Source organism: Microcaecilia unicolor, chromosome 3, assembly GCF_901765095.1.
Source record: "Microcaecilia unicolor chromosome 3, aMicUni1.1, whole genome shotgun sequence".
Classification (NCBI taxonomy): Eukaryota; Metazoa; Chordata; class Amphibia; order Gymnophiona; family Siphonopidae; genus Microcaecilia; species Microcaecilia unicolor.
This window is the reverse complement of record NC_044033.1, coordinates 294863296-294879644: the sequence shown is the minus strand read 5'-3', so window position 1 is coordinate 294879644 and position 16349 is coordinate 294863296. Positions and strand designations below refer to the sequence as shown.

The following is a 16349-nucleotide window of genomic DNA, read 5'->3' as shown; positions in this document are numbered from 1 at the left end:
CTGTGTTCGGGTAATAGGCGGAAATCTCTCTGCTGGTATACCCAGAATTTCTCTGAAATATTTTCTCAACATGTCCATAGCTGGAATTAATGGCGACTTGGGAAAATTAATAAACCTCAAATTATTTTTTCCCCCTGATTCTCAAGAAATTCTAGCTTACGTGCCAGAATCTCTCTGTCCTTAGCCATATTTCCCGCAAAGTTTTTTAAAGTGGAAAGTTCAGTTCTTAAAGATTCAATTTGCACTTCTTGGGTTTGAAAATTATCCACAAATTGATTTTGCTGGTGCTTTAATTTATCAATATCTTGAGAAAAGTCACGAGTTAACTGAGAAAGCATGGCGTTCATTCCCTGGATAACATCCCATAGGGCATCTAAAGTCACTACTTTGGGCTTTTTTACCTCCAATAATACCGGATTAGTTCCCATCGGAGAAGGGGTAGAAGTCACCGGACCTCTTTGCTGTTCCGCTCCGATTGGGGAAAGACCACCGTCGAGGCCTCCTGAGGGCAGGGAAATATCGACCGCTTTGGACGTCCCATCCGCTCTCACCGTCGGGGTCACTCTACTTCCCGGTTGTGGAGGATTGATGTTGTGGCGGGCTAAGTGAAACCGCCTCCTCACTGGTCTCCGGCGATGTTGGACGTCCCATCCGCTCTCACCGTCGGGGTCACTCTACTTCCCGGTTGTGGAGGATTGAGGTTGTGGCGGGCTAAGTGAAACCGCCTCCTCACTGGTCTCCGGCGATGTTGTTACAGAGCGTTCTGTAGCGGGTTGCCTCATGATCAGTGGCTGAACCCCGAATTGTTCCAGAACCGTTTGTCGCAAGGGGGGAACACTCCCAGGGAGTAAAGAGGCTGACGCCCTGGGTTTTCCTTTCCGCTTCCCCATGTCCTGCACGAGGGAACGAACCTCCTAACGATCAAGGGCCTGGTAAGTCAGGAGCTCAGACACCTGCGTCTGCTCTGATCGGCCATCTTGCCTCTTCGCATAGTCCATCTGCCACTTTGTGTCATTCTTTTGTATATTTTTCTGTTTCGAAAAAGAGCCCCTTGTGTCCAGCCTTTAATTGATGAAGTATCTTGTGATTTCATTTAATTATTTTCTTTCAGTATTATTGTTTTTTGCCTGAAAATCTTCCTTTTCATTATACACTTGTGACATGCATCCAGAAATGTGTGGTTTTAAAATTATATGGTTATTTATTTTTCCCTATTTGGATGAAATATTTTCATTTCTAGTCTGAGTATAACTACTAGACAACTTTGGGGCCCATTTACTAAGATGCTTAGAGGGGCATAATCGAACGGAAACGCCTATCTCCATGGGCGTTTATCTCCGAGAATGGGTCCGTGAAGGGGCGGGTCGAACCGTATTTTCGAAAAAATGGACGTTTTTGAGCTGGGCGTTTCTTTTTTTTAGCGGTAATGGAAAGAAAAAACGCCCAGCTCAAAAACGTCCTAATCCGAGCCATTTGGTTGTGGGAGGGGCCAGGATTCATAGTACACTGGCCCCCCTGATATGCCAGGACACCAACTGGGCACCCTAGGTCAGTGCGGTGGACTTCAGAAAAAGCTCCCACATGCATAGCTCCCTTACCACGGGTGCTGAGCACCCAACCCCCCTCCCTCAAAACCCACTACCCACAAATGTACAACACTACCAACACTACCATAGCTCTTAGGGGTGAAGGGGGCACCTACATGTGGGTACAATGGGTTTTGGAGGCCTCCCATTTACCAGCACAAGTGTTACAGGGGGGGGGGGGGATGGGCCTGGGTCCACCTACCTGAAGTGCACTGCGGTACCCACTAAAGTGCTCCAGGGACCTGCATACACGCAGGCCTCTAGGACTGGTTGCTGCTGTATAACATTGGCACACCAGTTTACACCTGAAGACTAATCTCTCCAAAAATGTCCTTTGTTGGAATAAGCACGTTTACTCACAGTTAACTGCAGATCAGAGGTTGTGCCCCACTGGCACTGAGATTAGCAGTAGGTCAGAACTGGCAGAATGCTGTACAATGCCCTCTTTCAGCCACATTCAAGTTAAGAACTAAGTTCTCTAACGTGGCTAACACAGGAAAGTGAACTAAAACTGGCTTACAAAAATGGCTACTACCTCATGGACTATAACAGGAAACACAACAGGGCACACTCTGACCCAGTAGGCAGGGGGAAAAGCACCATGGAAGAAGAGCCTACTAACTACCAACATCGTGAGACTGTAACACAAGCTAATGAAATCACGGAGCCCAATACTCTACACCCACCACAATGCAATGCTGATGTGACCCTGTAGTGCACCCGAGAGCCACATCTGACCCAGGGAAAGGCTGTCAGAGGATAGAACACATTCTACTGTCATGGAGGTGGGTATGGCATTTGAAGCTGGCATAGAGGCTGGAAAAAAAGTTTTTAATGTGGGTTTTTTTTGGGTGGGAGGGCGTTAGTGACCACTGGGGGAGTCCGGGGAGGTGATCCTTGATTCCCTCCAGTGGTCATCTGGGCAGTTGGGGCACTTTTTTGGGACTTGTTCGTGAAAAAAAAGGGTCCAAAAAAAGTGACCCAAAATCGCGGTAAAAACGCCTTTTTTTTTTTGCTTATCAGCTACAGATGCCCATCTCTCCTCTGCTGATAACCACGCCCCAGTCCTGCCTCCACCACGCCTCTGACACGCCCCCATCAACTTTATTCGTTCCCGCGACGGAGTGCAGTTGGAAACGCCCAAAATCAGCTTTCGATTATACCGATTTGGGCGCCTTTGCGAGAAAAGCCCATCTCCCGATTTGGGTCGAATTATAGGCGTTATTCTCTTTCGATTATAAGCAGGTTAGGCGCCTACCCGTGTACAGCGTGTGTCAAATTAGAACTACTGCCCAGCTACCGCGTGCCCTTGGCTGTAATTATAATTTCTACGTGTGTCAATACGTGCGATAGAAAATAATTTTCTATTTTCTACCACGTGGCGCTAACTGGGCGGTAATCAACAGTGTATGCACACTGACGATTACTGCCCGGTTAATGCGTGAGACCTTACCGTTAAGTCAATAGGTGGCGGTAAGGTCTCAGGCCTAAAATGGATTTGCGCTGATTTTTATTTTTCCACATGTCCATTTTCAGCAAAAAAGGCCTTATTTGCAGGTGCACTGAAAAATGGACCTGTGCATGTCCAATACACATGTCTACAACAGCGCAGGCCATTTTTCAGCGCACCTTAGTAAAAGGACCCCTTAGTTTGAAATTTGATAAATTTACAAAATTGTCCCCTATGTGTAGAGCCCCTAATTTACAGCAGTTCCATAGATGTGACAACTTCCATGGAATTTGCCTCTCCTGGCATACTCACCTTCCACCTGCTACTCATCACCCCTACAGCCCAATGTCCGCTGCTCTCAGCCTCTTTGCGACTGATGCTGGCCCAAGGGCTATTGCTGCTCTCCTCTCCCGCCAAGGCTTGCTGAGCCCAACCTGGCAGCTGTTGCTTCTGACTGTGGGATACTTAGCTCACAGTAAATGGAGCACTGCATCTGGAACTGATGGATATGGGGGGTAAAAAATACTGTGAATATAAATGGAATAGGGAAAAGAAGGATGATATGCTTTGGGGAGGGAGACTGGGGAGCAGGAAGTGTGAGACAGGAGAATAAATTTGAAAGGTGAGAGGGTGGAAGAAATTTGAAGGATGAGAAAGCTAGAGATGTAAAGTTAGAGGAGGAAGAAAGGCTCCAGGGAGGAAGAACTTAAAGATAAAAGAGAGAAGGGAGAAGAGGATATAATAGACATGGAGAGAGAAATGACAGGGTATGGTATAACAGGAGAAATGGTGAGGGAGGAAAAAGGAGGGAAGAAACGGATTTGGAGTAAAAAAAGGAAAAAACTGACATGGTGAAAGGAAAGAACAAAAGAAATTATCTAGATAGACACAAGAAAGAATAGAAAGCTGTTTATTTTATTTTAGAGGCAAATATTTTTAATTGTAACATTTCTCCTGTACTTTTGTGCAGTGTGCCACAGAATTTCCAGAACTTGGCAGCGGAATCTATCCTTAAGTTGCTGTAGAAGACAGGAACTTGTGAGTACAGGCTTCTGTTAATATTTCTTCATCTCCTTGTATTTGAGGACTTGCATGAAGATATGATTTTCCATCTTTGCCTCAGGAAGAGGAGGAATTAGAAAGTGGAGATGGATGATAAAGAAAAGATGTTGAACATTCTGGAAGAGCTGTCCAAGGCAGACTATGAAAAGTATTTATATTTGCTTGACAATTTCATCCCCGGAGGTAGACTGGATGATATTTCACGGGTTAAGCTGGCAACACTATTGCAGCAGTACTTCCCAAATAAGGTGCTGGACATCACAGCTTACATCCTACAGAAAATTCCAAGGAAGGATCTTCTGAAGAGGTTTCATCTGAAGCCCGATTTTGGAGAAAACGGAACCCTCCCTAAGCAAGGTAAGGACAAGACCTCTGCAAACAGTTTCTTTTCTTTTTTTTTTTTTGAAAATTTTATTAATTGAAAACTTCTGCAATTAAATACAAGACTGGCCAAAATATTTGGCTTATACAACCATATTCAACAAGCTTTTAATTGCTTGTGTGATCTATAGATTCTTTCCCTATACTAATACATCCCCATACTACTTCTACCTCCCCCCTCCCTCCCTTCCCACATCCTAGTGAGGCTGATTGCTACTAATATATTGTTCAAATGGTTGCCATATTTTGTTATAAGTTTCCATTGTACCCCTCTTTAATGCTGTTAATTTAGACATTTGATGCAAAAATCCCACTTTATGGTTAATTACACTCATATCCGGAAGGCTCAGTTGTTTCCATGCCCTTGCTAAAGCTAGCTTAGCTGCCACTAAGTATTGGGTCACCAATTTATGCTGAGTTGCTTTAATTGTTTTAGGGGGAAAATGCAGCAAGCAGTGTTCCACCTGACAGGGATACGTACACTGCAGGACTAAATTGATCTGCTGGACAACTGCTTTCCAATATTCCCGTACCTTAGGGCACTCCCACCAGTTATGCATAAATGTTCTTCTCACTCCACATGCTCGCCAGCAGTCGGCTGAGGACCCCCCCATAGATACGTTGCAGCTTACCCGGTGTATAGTACCACCACTAATATATTTTAAACCCATTCTCCCTCGTGGATTGAGCTAGGGACGGTTTGAACAGATATCTATAACATTTTTCCCATGTCTGCTGTGAATACGTGTTTTGCACCGATTCCTCCCATCTTTTGATATAAAAGCTTTGAGGATTCGCCCTCTGCAGTAGGGCCTGATATATGCGTGTCACACTTCCTTATCCTCCCCCCCCCTTCTCAGTGCCCCTTCAAGCTTTGTTTCTTCCAACTCTAGCTCCTCTCTGGCGCGTGTTAATATATAGTGCCGCACGCTACAGTAATAAACTAGATCTCTGGGAGGAAGCCCAAATTGCTCCTGAAGTCTCTCAAAACTTCACATTTCCCCCTTCTCCCATAACTGGCCCAACGTATGCAACCCCGCCCTTGACCACTCCCAATATACTTTCTCTGTTCCTCCCAATCTAAACCCTGGCGCTCTTGCTATTGCTGTCTGGAGGTAGTACCTTCGCTCCGGGAACCACTTTTTCCTGATTTGGTACCATGTGGCTAGTACATGGTTTACTCCCAACGGGACTCCTTTTATTACTTCTAGTAATTCTCTTCCAGGAAGCCACAGTACATCCCCCAGTGCTTGAGTTCCCAACCATGCCCTCTCCCAGTGCAACCACTTTTTACTCGCATAGGGATTCCAATCTGCCAAAATCCGCAGTTGCGCTGCCTGATAGTATAGTACAAAATTTGGGACTCCCATCCCTCCCCCCTCGCTTGCAGTTGAGACATGATTGCTCGACGTACCCTCGGGGGGCGTTTTCTCCAAATATATGTGAATAGTTTTCGGTTAAGTTGCTCATAAAAATCTACGTGGGATTGGGATGGAGAGAGCCATAAATAAATATAATATTTTAGGGAGCAACATCATTTTTATTGCTTGTATCCTTCCCATCCAGGACACATTTAATCCTTCCCATCTATCAAACTCCGCCATTAATTCTGTCACTTTGGGAAATTTGCCGCGTATAATACTTCCACTGTTGGCGTGATCTGAACCCCCAAATATTTTATGGACTTTGTAGCCCATACATATGGTTGGGCTGCCCGCAGCTGCAATATCTCTTGGGGCTGCATCGTTAGATTTAATATCTCAGATTTGGTAAGATTTACCTTAAAGCCAGAAAGAGTGCCATAATGTGCCATTACCTCCGTTATTCTCACTAGCGATATTTCAGGGTGCGTCAGGGTGAGGAGCACATCATCTGCAAATAGCATAAGTTTGTGCTCTCTCAGCCCTTTCACCACTCCCCTAATGCTTGGATCCTTCCTTACTGCACATGCCAGAAGCTCCATAAATAAAGCAAACAACAGGGGGGAGACTGCGCAGCCCTGTCTAGTTCCCCTATGCAATTCTATAGGCTTAGTATAGGATCCATTTATTTTCAACGTGGCTAAGGGAGCCTGATAGAGTAGGTGGAGCCACCTCAGATATCTTCCTTCTATCCCCACCCCCCTCAGGACTGCAAATAGAAATGGCCACTCCACTCTATCAAATGCTTTCTCCGCATCTATTGAGAAAAGCACTGCCGGTATTTGCTCATCCCTAGTCAGTTGTATAATATATAACAGGCTTCTTATATTATCAAAAGCTTGTCGCCCTGCGATAAATCCTGTTTGATCACTATGAATAAGCTTAGGCAAAACATATTGCAAGCGCTTGGCCAATATTTTGGTGAAAATTTTGTAATCAACATTAAGCAATGAAATTGGCCTATATGAGCCGCATTCTTGCAGATCCTTCGCAGGTTTCAGGATAAGAGTTATCGCTGCTAACCTCCATGAGTAAGGAAGCTCCTGCGCCTGTTCAAAGGACTTAAACAGCCTCAGTAACAGGGGTGCCAGATGCGCTCTATACAGTTTGTAAAATCTCGCCGGGAACCCATCCGGCCCTGGCGCCTTTGCTAAGGGGAGCTCCTTAATTGCCCCTTCCACCTCCTCTAATGTGATGGGGTCCGATAGCATTTCCGCTTCCCCCTGTGTTAAGTGGGGGATGCTTGTCCCATTTATATGCGCCTCCATCTCAGACTCTGTGGCATTCAGTTCAGAATCATATAACTTTGAATAATAATCATTAAATAGTTTTTGAATTTGCTCCAGCTCATTCACAGTCTGTCCCGCCTGAGTTTTCAGGCTACCAATATAGGCCCGACTCCGTTGTTGTTTAAGTTTATTAGCCAGGAGTCTGCTTGCCTTATCTCCGAACTCATAGTGTTCTTGTCTAGTTTGCTCCAGCTGATTTGTTATCTCTGCCAATTGAATATCATTAAGCCTTATTCTGCACTGATGTAATTGCTCCGCTATCTGAGAATCAGATGTGTCTGCTTTATGAGTCTTCTCTAATTGAATTATATTACCTCTAATTAGAGTCTCCTGTGCCTCCCTTGTCTTTCCAAGGTGAGCCTTGTATGCTATCAGCTGACCCCGCAGCACCACCTTTAATCCTTCCCACAAATTGTGCGGTTGTACTCCCCCAATATAATTAAATTCAAGATAGTCCCTTATATATTTTTCAATTTCCATTATGTTTTGTGGTTCCTGGAGGATAGCCTCATCCAAGCGCCAATATTTCGTCCCCGTCAGATTTCTCTCAAGTCTTTCCTCCATCACCACCGGAGCATGGTCCGACCAAGTTCGCGGTTCTATGTGTATTTCTTGCAGTGCTCTTGCAACTAGCCCATCGCCCAACAACATGTCTATTCTAGAATATGTGCTGTGCGATGCAGAAAAGTAAGTGTAATCTTTTTCTTGCGCATGTGTAGCTCTCCAAAGATCCACCAACCCCCACCGAGCTATAAATTGTCCCAAAACCAGTCTATCCTTCCTTGCACATCCCGCCCCTCCCGTCGAATTATCTAAAGCAGGATTCACCGTGAGGTTGAAATCCCCTCCAATCACCAGTAGTCCTTGAACATGTTTCTGCAGTAGTCCCTCCAGCTCTTCTATAAATCCCCCCTGACCCTCATTTGGTGCATAAATTGTAAGAAAGGTATATATCTTATTATAGAGGGAGGCAATAACTAGAAGGTAGCGGCCTTTCTTATCCGCCACAGTTTTCTTTATTTGCCATGGGCAGGTGTCCGAAAATACCATGAGCACCCCTCTCTTTTTCTGTGAGTGCATATTTGTTGTGACCCCCTTTCCCTTAGTTCCCAGATCCCAGGTATCCCAACTATAATGAACCAAAAAAAACAGTGGTGGAAGTCTGGTTTCTTATGACCTCCTATTACTAATGAACCAATAATAAAAAGAAAACTAACCCTCGCCTCCCAAGTCCAAAGCAAAGAAAAGACTGACAGACTACATCCAATCAGCTGAAAAGGCAGACAATAAATTCATACATTGTGTTTTAACAGCCACTCAGATCACAGCTTTTTGGTTTAAGATTTCAGCATTACCCTCTCCTTATAGGCATACTGGAAGTTTCTGCCGCCTGCAAATTGCCAATGCTATTGTAGGGACATACACTGCTTTTTTTTCTCAGATTGTTGGTACATGCACAAAAGAACTAAGTAACAGTTCATTTAAAAAAATAACTTTTTTTGTGAATTTTGAACATGCATCAAAGGACGAGCATATCTGGGTAGAACAAGATTCTGACACACTCACAAGCTAGGAAACTGTCACCACTGGTATTGGAAGTAAGTCACAAGAAAATGGCAGCCCCCCATGTATTTGGTAAAAGCTTTCTCAAGTGCATTGGTTTTAACAAATTCCATCAAATCATTTACAATGACCACTTTTATTACAAGAAATAGTAAATGTATAAGGTATCGTAAAATGTAAGAAAAGTTCTCCAAGGACAAGCAGGCTGCTTGTTCTCACATGTGGGTGACGTCCACGGCAGCCCCTCAGAACCGGAGAGTTTCCCAAGCAAACTCCAAAAGTCTCACGGGAGGTCCAGCGCACGGGGCATGCCCACCGTGCATGTGCAGCCGTCTTCCCGCCCGTGCGTTCTCGCTCAGTTTTTCATTTTCCGCGTTGGAGAGAGACTGCGCAGCGTCCCTCTCCTCTCAGCCCTCGGAAACCGGTTAAGCGATTTTTCTCGCTTTTTTCTTGTTTTCAGGCGCCGTTCACGCTTCTTTTTCAGTAAAGAAAAAAAATTTGTTATATTCCTAGAGTTTTCCTTTACTTCTTAGTTTTGCCCTCTTTAGTTTCCTTTCGTTGCCGTAGCGGCCCTTTTGTCCGCACGCTCACGTTTCTCCCTGTTTTGTGGCCTTTTTTCCGCCACCATTGACTGTTTTGATCTCGCCGCTGCTATTTTTCCGTCGATGACATCGAGGATTCCCAACGGCTTCAAAAAGTGCAGTCGGTGCAGCCGGGCCATCTCGCTTTCCAACACCCACGCTTGGTGTATTCAGTGCCTTGGGCCTGAACATAACCCTAAAGCGTGTAAATTATGTCTTAGCCTTAAAAAGCGGATACAGGTGTCGAGGCTAGCTCAGCAGGATTGTCTGTTTGGAGCTGGGTCCGGTCCTTCGATGTCGACAGCATCGGTGGCACCGGAAATGGCATCGACATCGGGGGAGCAGGTAACACTGGCCCGACGACCACCTCTCGCTGGGAGCAGTGAGCAGTCGAGTGGGCCTTCACTTGCCTCGAAGGCTCCTGCTCTGCAGGCCCATCGAGACCGACCTTTCTCGGACCCGACCCCGAGGAGGCGTGTGGATTCCACGTCCTCCTCGTTGGTACCGAGGAGCGCCGATGACGTGCATCGAAGGAAAACTAAGAAACATCGTCATCGGTCTCCTCCTTCCCACGGTACCGAGAGCTCCGGGGCGTCGAGGGATTCGGCACCTGAGAAACGTCGACGCCGGGAGGACCGCTCACCCTCCATCCAAGAGGTGTCAGTCGCCGGGCAGTCCGGTACCGCCTCTGGACCCCAATGCGGATTCTGTCTCTGACTCCTGCACCGGCCCCTCAGCGTTTCCCGACAGAGACTTTGGACGAGAGCCTCCGAGCCATTCTTCTGGGTATCCTGGAAGGGCTGCTGCGCCAGTCTCTCCCGGTGCCGGGGTGCCTGCGCCCTCGGCACCACTGATAGAAGTGCCGGCTGGCTCTGGCCCTGTGGTGCGGCCGCTGACACCGGTACCGCTTGCGGCATTGGTCTCGGCTGCCACTCAGGTGGACTCCCCATCGACGTCGATGGAGGGAGCTTCGTCGCCGCCGGCACTGGAGTCTTCCTCTCTGCGTCACCATCGAGGACCTGGTTCCTCTGAGTCGAGACTGTGTGCATTCCCTTCCCTGTGGTCACTGTGGATGAGCCTAGGACTGAGATGCTCGAGGTCCTCGACTATCCATCACCACCTAGAGAGTCTGCCACTGTTCCGTTGCATAATGTCCTAAAGGAAACATTGCTTCGGAACTGGATGAAGCCTTTATTTAATCCCACCATCCCGAAGAAAGCTGAGTCCCAGTATAGGATCCACAGCAAACCGGAGTTGATGAGGGCTCAGTTACCACATGACTCTGCAGTGGTGGATTCTGCTCGCAAGAGAGCCAAGAGTTCTAGGGATACCGCCTCGGCGCCCCCGGGGCATGAGTCTCGAACTCTTTTGGGAGGAAGGCCTATCATTCCTCCATGCTCGTGGCCAAGATCCAGTCTATACGAGCATCCATATGTGAGGCAACTGGCGGAACTGGTTGACAAGCTTCCACCGGAGCAGTCCAGGTCGTTTCAGGAGGTAGTCAGGCAAATTCCTGTCCAGGGGTATTTATGACACTTTTGATGTTGCATCCAGGTCTGCTGCCCAAGGTATAGTGATGCGCAGACTCTCGTGGCTGCGTGCCTCTGACCTGGACAACTGGACCCAGCAGCGGCTGGCGGATGTCCCTTGCTGGGGGGATAATATCTTTGGTGAGAAAGTCGAGCAGTTGGTCGAACAGCTCCACCAGCGGGAAACCGCTCTCGACAACCTCTCCCACCGGGCGCCTTCAGCATCTACCTCATCAGGTAGATGTTTTTTCAGGGGAAAGAAGACTGCTTCTTATGCTTAACAAGCGTCGGTACAATCCTCCTTCCCAGGCTCAGCCCCAGCGCGCGTGTATGAAAGCAGTACATTTACCCCTTTTTTTTTTTTTTTTTGCAAGCACAAATGCCCATCCAAAAAAAAAAAAAGTGCTTACCTGTGTTGGGGCTTCCTGCCTCCAGCTGCTGGGAAAAAGTGGGAATAACCTCTCTGCTGCTCTTGGCTCTTCTGTGAGGAATCTGCATCATGGCTTGGTTCCACCCCCATCTGTTCTTGCTGCTTCCTTCTATTGGCCGGCTGACATCCTAGAACGCCCGTCTCCCTGAAGATGGACTCTCATTGGCGGCTGCTGTCCCAACTCCTCCTCTCTGCAGGGCTTCCCTGATGACTTTAGAGTGTGAACTGATTGGATCTGAACTTCCTGATGTACCCATCCACAGAGAGGGGCTAAACCAATTGGACAGTGTCAGCCTGGGATGTCCTGCCCACTCACTACTGGAGGGGGACACCAGGAAGTTCGGATTCAATCAGTTCACAGCTCTAATGTGATGTCATCAGGGAAGACCTGCAGGGAGGAGGAGTTGGGACAGCAGCCAGCCAATGAGAGTCCATCTTCAGGGGGATGGGAGTTCTAGGATGTCAGCCGGCCAATAGAAGGAAGCAACAGGAACAGATGGGGGTGGAACCAAGCCATGATGCAGATTCCCACAGATGCTGTTTGATGAACCCTTGTCTTCCTTGCATTCTTGGTAAGTCACCATTACTTTTATGCTTTACATTTTGGTGCTGCCCTCCCCCCCCCCCCCCCCACACTTTCTTGCCAGTAAGATGTCATTTGAAAAAGAAACATGGCACGGCTTTCATACATGCAAAGAAGCTGCGTGTAAGCTGGGGTACTTTTTTTGTTTTTGTGCTTCATCTTCCCTGCCTTGTTTCTCCCCTTCTCCTACTTGCGATAATGAAGAACCGGCAAGTCCAGACCTCCTGTTAAAATTTCCACAGTAAAGGTAGGGACTGCTTTTGTGCATGGGGTCAGAAACGGTAGTGAAACGCATTGCATGCACGTTATAATAGTAATTAGCTCATTATAACAGTGGCGTAGCCAGAAGTCAATTTTTGGGTGGGCCAACAGGTTGGATGGGTGGGCACTAGACAGTGGTTTGCTGGTAAATGTTTAACAACAGGCTCTCTCCCCGGTCCACCTCTGCGCCCCCCCCCCCCCCCCCTCAAAATTGCAGAGCTGGTTATAGCCGGGGAGACAGCCTGGGAGGGGGGAGGCAATGCATTACTCTCTCCAGGAAAAAAAAATTAAATGATCCCAGGTTCCAATCTAATTCATGTTTAATGTGGGATAATATGCCATAAATAAGTAAATAAATAAATAAATAAATAAATAAATACATATAAACTTTTAATGTTGAGCACCTGATTCTCAAAGTGGACATATTCCAATCACTATAATGAAAATAAAATGATTTTTTCTACCTTTGTTGTCTGGTGACTTTGTTTTTCTGATCATGCTGGCCCAGTATCTGATTCTGCTGCTATCTGTCCTCTTAACTCCCGTTTCCAGGGCTTCCTTTCCATTTATTTCTTTACTTTCCTCCTTTCTTCTTCATTTCTTGCTCTACATCCGTAAGTAAAAGCTGGGTCCTCCGCAGACTTGACTGTCCAGTGGATCCAGCTTCTGCCTACTTTCTCCATCCATGTGCAGTTTTTCTCCTTTCTTTCTTTTCCCTCATATCACCTCCTTCCTCTCTCTTCCCTCCCCTCCATCCATGTCCAGCACCTTCCCTCTTTCTCTTCTACCCTTCCATCCAGTGTCATCCTTCTTTCTCTCGCCATCCTTCTACCCATTACCCTCTCCCAATCCTTCCGTCCATTGTCTCCCTCTAACTCCCCTTCCTTCTAAACAGTTCTCTCTCTCTCAACCCTTTTCCATTCAGCATGTCCTCTCTCCCCATCCTTCCAGTGTCTTTCCTCTTTCCCTCCCTACCCTTCCGTCCAGTGTCTTCCCTCTTTCTGCCCCTTCCTTCCAGCATTTTCCCTCTTTCTCCCTCCTTTCTGCATTTCTCCGTCTGACAGCTAGGGTCTCCCCCAGTTTCTCCCCAGCAGTTTCTCTCTCTCTCCTGCCCATGTCCCCTCTTTCTCTCCCCATCTTTTCACTCATCTCTCTCTCTGTACCCCTCTTCCATCCAGCATCTTCTCTCTGGCTCTCCCCTGCTCTTTTCCACGTCCCTGGCTCTCCCCTGCTCTTTTCCATCGCCCCTCTTTCTCTCCCCATCTCTCTCTAGCTCTTCCCTGCTCTTTTCCATGACCCTGGCTCTCCCCTGCTCTCTTCCATGTCCCTGGCTCTCCCCTGCACTTTTCCACTTTCTCTCCCTCCCCTCCAGCTCTCCCCTCCAGTGTTTCCCCCCTCTTCTTCTCCGCCAGTCAATCTCAGACTGTCTCTCTCTCTCTCCCCGACCCCCACATCCCTCTCTCTTCCTTTCCTCCAGTACAGTCACTCTCAGTCTCTCCCTCTTACTTCTCCTTCTCTCCTCCAGTCTAGCCAGTCTCTCCCCCCCCCCCCCAATGCAGCGTGTGTCCCTCTCCCTCCCAGCGGTCCCTCTAATTTGATTACATCGCCATCCCCGTCCCAGCACTAACTAAACCGCTTCCTTCGGGGATTCAACCCCACCACGGCCTTCCTCAACGCGTCGTGATGTGAACTTGTCCTGCCCGGAAGTTGCGTCAGAAGTGGCGGAACGCGGAAGAAGAATGCAGCCTTACGCGAATCGCGTGACGCGATGTTACTAGGTAGCCTGGAAGCGAAGGACGGCATCGAAGAGCTTGGCTGCTTTATGCTTTTAGTGCCGCCGCTCGCCAGTTCGAACCTGCGAGTCTGGAGAGATCAGCTGGGTGGGCGGGCCTGAGCTGAAATTGGGTGGGCCTGGGCCCACCCAGGCCCACCCGTAGCTACGCCCCTGCATTATAATAGCTTTGCATTCCGTTTACGTTAGCTGCTACTGTGACAGGAAAATGACTCAGAGAGCCCTTTTGTGCATGTCCCAGTTTATTACTTGCACGCTAAACCAGCTAGAACTAGTTTAAAAACCATGTTGCTGACTCGTTAAGTTTAATGCATCTGGCCCTCAGTTTGCATCAGCTGGGGAAGAGAAGAAACCGAATACAGGCACCAAGTAGCTCAGACCAAAAGGGAATTCTACGGCCATGAAATCGTTAACTCTGTCAATCCATCGAAAACCTTATTCCAAGTCTTCAAATCTCTGACCAATATATACAATATCCTGACGATCCCCAGTCTACTACAGCCGAAGGCAGAATAGTTCACTCATTTCTTCCAAGACAAGGTTAAAAAAATTAGCCTAATATCCTGCCAGGTCAATGCTGAAATCACCACTATAACTAGAGAGACATATACAAATATTCCACCAGACAGAATCTGGGACACCTTCAAGAAGGCTACCCCAGTGGCCATGAAAAGATTCTCAAGAAGGCTGTCAAAAAAAATCTTGCTGCCTGACATAATAATCTGGTTCACTGAATTAATTAATGCCAATCTCCAATGAGGTTGCTAACCAGACTCCTTAGCAGAAATTGATATTACCCCACTGCTAAAATCCACTAATGCAGACCTAACCAAAGGTGCAGAACTACTGTCTGGTCGCAAGTATTCCCTGGATGGCTAAACTGTTGGAATTCAGTGCAAATGAACAACTGCAAATGCACATTGAAGCTTTTTTTTTTTTTGAGAATATCTTTATTGAGTCAAAGGCATAACAGTTGCAGTAACTTCATTATTCAGACATCTGAATACAACGCTAGTCGTACAACAATGTAGTTTAGTTACACGTTTCTTCAAGTGCAACAAAGAAAAAAAGAACCGCTAACCAACAGCAACAGTGCAACACTTAGTAGAACCACCCCTGACCCTCCCTTTTTTCTTTTTTTTCCCCCCCCCCCCCCCCCAAAACATTAATGTAGAAAGAAAGCCTCCTCGTACTATTTCCCCCCCCCCCTCCCACCCCCGTCCACTCTGAAGCCTAGATATCTGCTCCTTGTATATGTTAACCAATAGTGCCCATTCTCCATTTAGTACCATCAGGAGCTAGGAAAGTCATTACTACTCGCTGCACCGCCCTCCCTCTGTTACAGATCCAATAAGGGTACATTTCCAACCTGCTCCCACAAGGCTCTATATTGACCATGTCCCAATGAAGTAGAGAACTTGAGGGAGGCTGTCACCCAGCTCGCCATTTCTTTCATAATTCCCATCCACACCCCCAGCTGCGGAGGGGCTTTGTCCACCCAAGCCATCAAGATACTTTTTTTCACTAACATCGTAGCTACTAAAATGAATTTACATTGTGCTTCATTCAGACCCTGTTCTCTTAATCCTGCAGAGCTGCCTAAATACACTACTGAATAGGACCACTCAAATGTTCCTCGTACAATGCGCTCTATCTCTTTCAGCGCACCTGTCCAAAGCGCTGCTAGCTTAGGGCATTCCAGAAAGGAGTGGAGCAATGTTCCTACGTTAGATTGACACTTAAGACACCTGTCATCTGGCCAAAGCCCCATCTTATGACCTTTGTCTCTTGAGATGTGTACCCTGTGGAGGATGCGGAACTGAATATCTTGCAGCGCTGCATTAGGTGTTAACTTAGGAATCTCCCCAAATACTTCTCCCAAGGATTCTATGGTCACACTATCCCCAATGTCTTGACTCCAATCTTCTGCTAGTTTCTGAAAATAAGCGGGCTTCTTGTGTTTCCTAATTACCTGTTGCCACTGTGATAGTTTGTTCAGCGGAGCAGGTATCTGCTGGAATAAGGTATCTAACTTCTGAAACACCACCGTCCCCCCCTGCTTCCTTTCTATTGTTAAGACATAGTCCCTCACCTGCAGATATGCAAAAAATTGAGAGTTCGGAACAGTCCATGCGCGCCTGACCTGCTCAAAAGAAGGAAATTGATCTTCACCCAATTGCCTGAGATCTCCTATATAGCGACACCCATTCGCCTTCCACGTTTTAAATACAGATGCCTCCATGCCCGCCACAAAGCCCGGATTACCTATCAATGGCAGAAATGAACTCACCCCTCTCTTAGCTCCTCCCAATTCTTTCCACCATCTCCAAGCTCTCCGTATTGCCATGAAGTATGGGTTCTTCCCAACCTCTTTCATTCCTCGAATCGACCCAGACTCTAAGACCGCAAATGGCTCATAGG

At 47.2% G+C, this 16349-nt stretch overlaps 1 protein-coding gene across 3 annotated transcripts in view; it reads left to right on the top strand.

Annotated features, from left to right (window-relative positions):
- The window catches only part of LOC115466730, a 97474-nt gene that overhangs the window by 47365 nt on the left and 33760 nt on the right, over window positions 1-16349 (top strand). The window contains exons 2-3 of one of the 3 annotated variants that reach the window (XM_030198188.1): window positions 4007-4074; window positions 4160-4455. In XM_030198188.1, coding sequence (XP_030054048.1) covers window positions 4185-4455 — 271 coding nt within the window. In that variant the 5' untranslated portion in view covers window positions 4007-4074; window positions 4160-4184. The other 2 variants (XM_030198187.1, XM_030198189.1) reach the window with 2 other exon arrangements.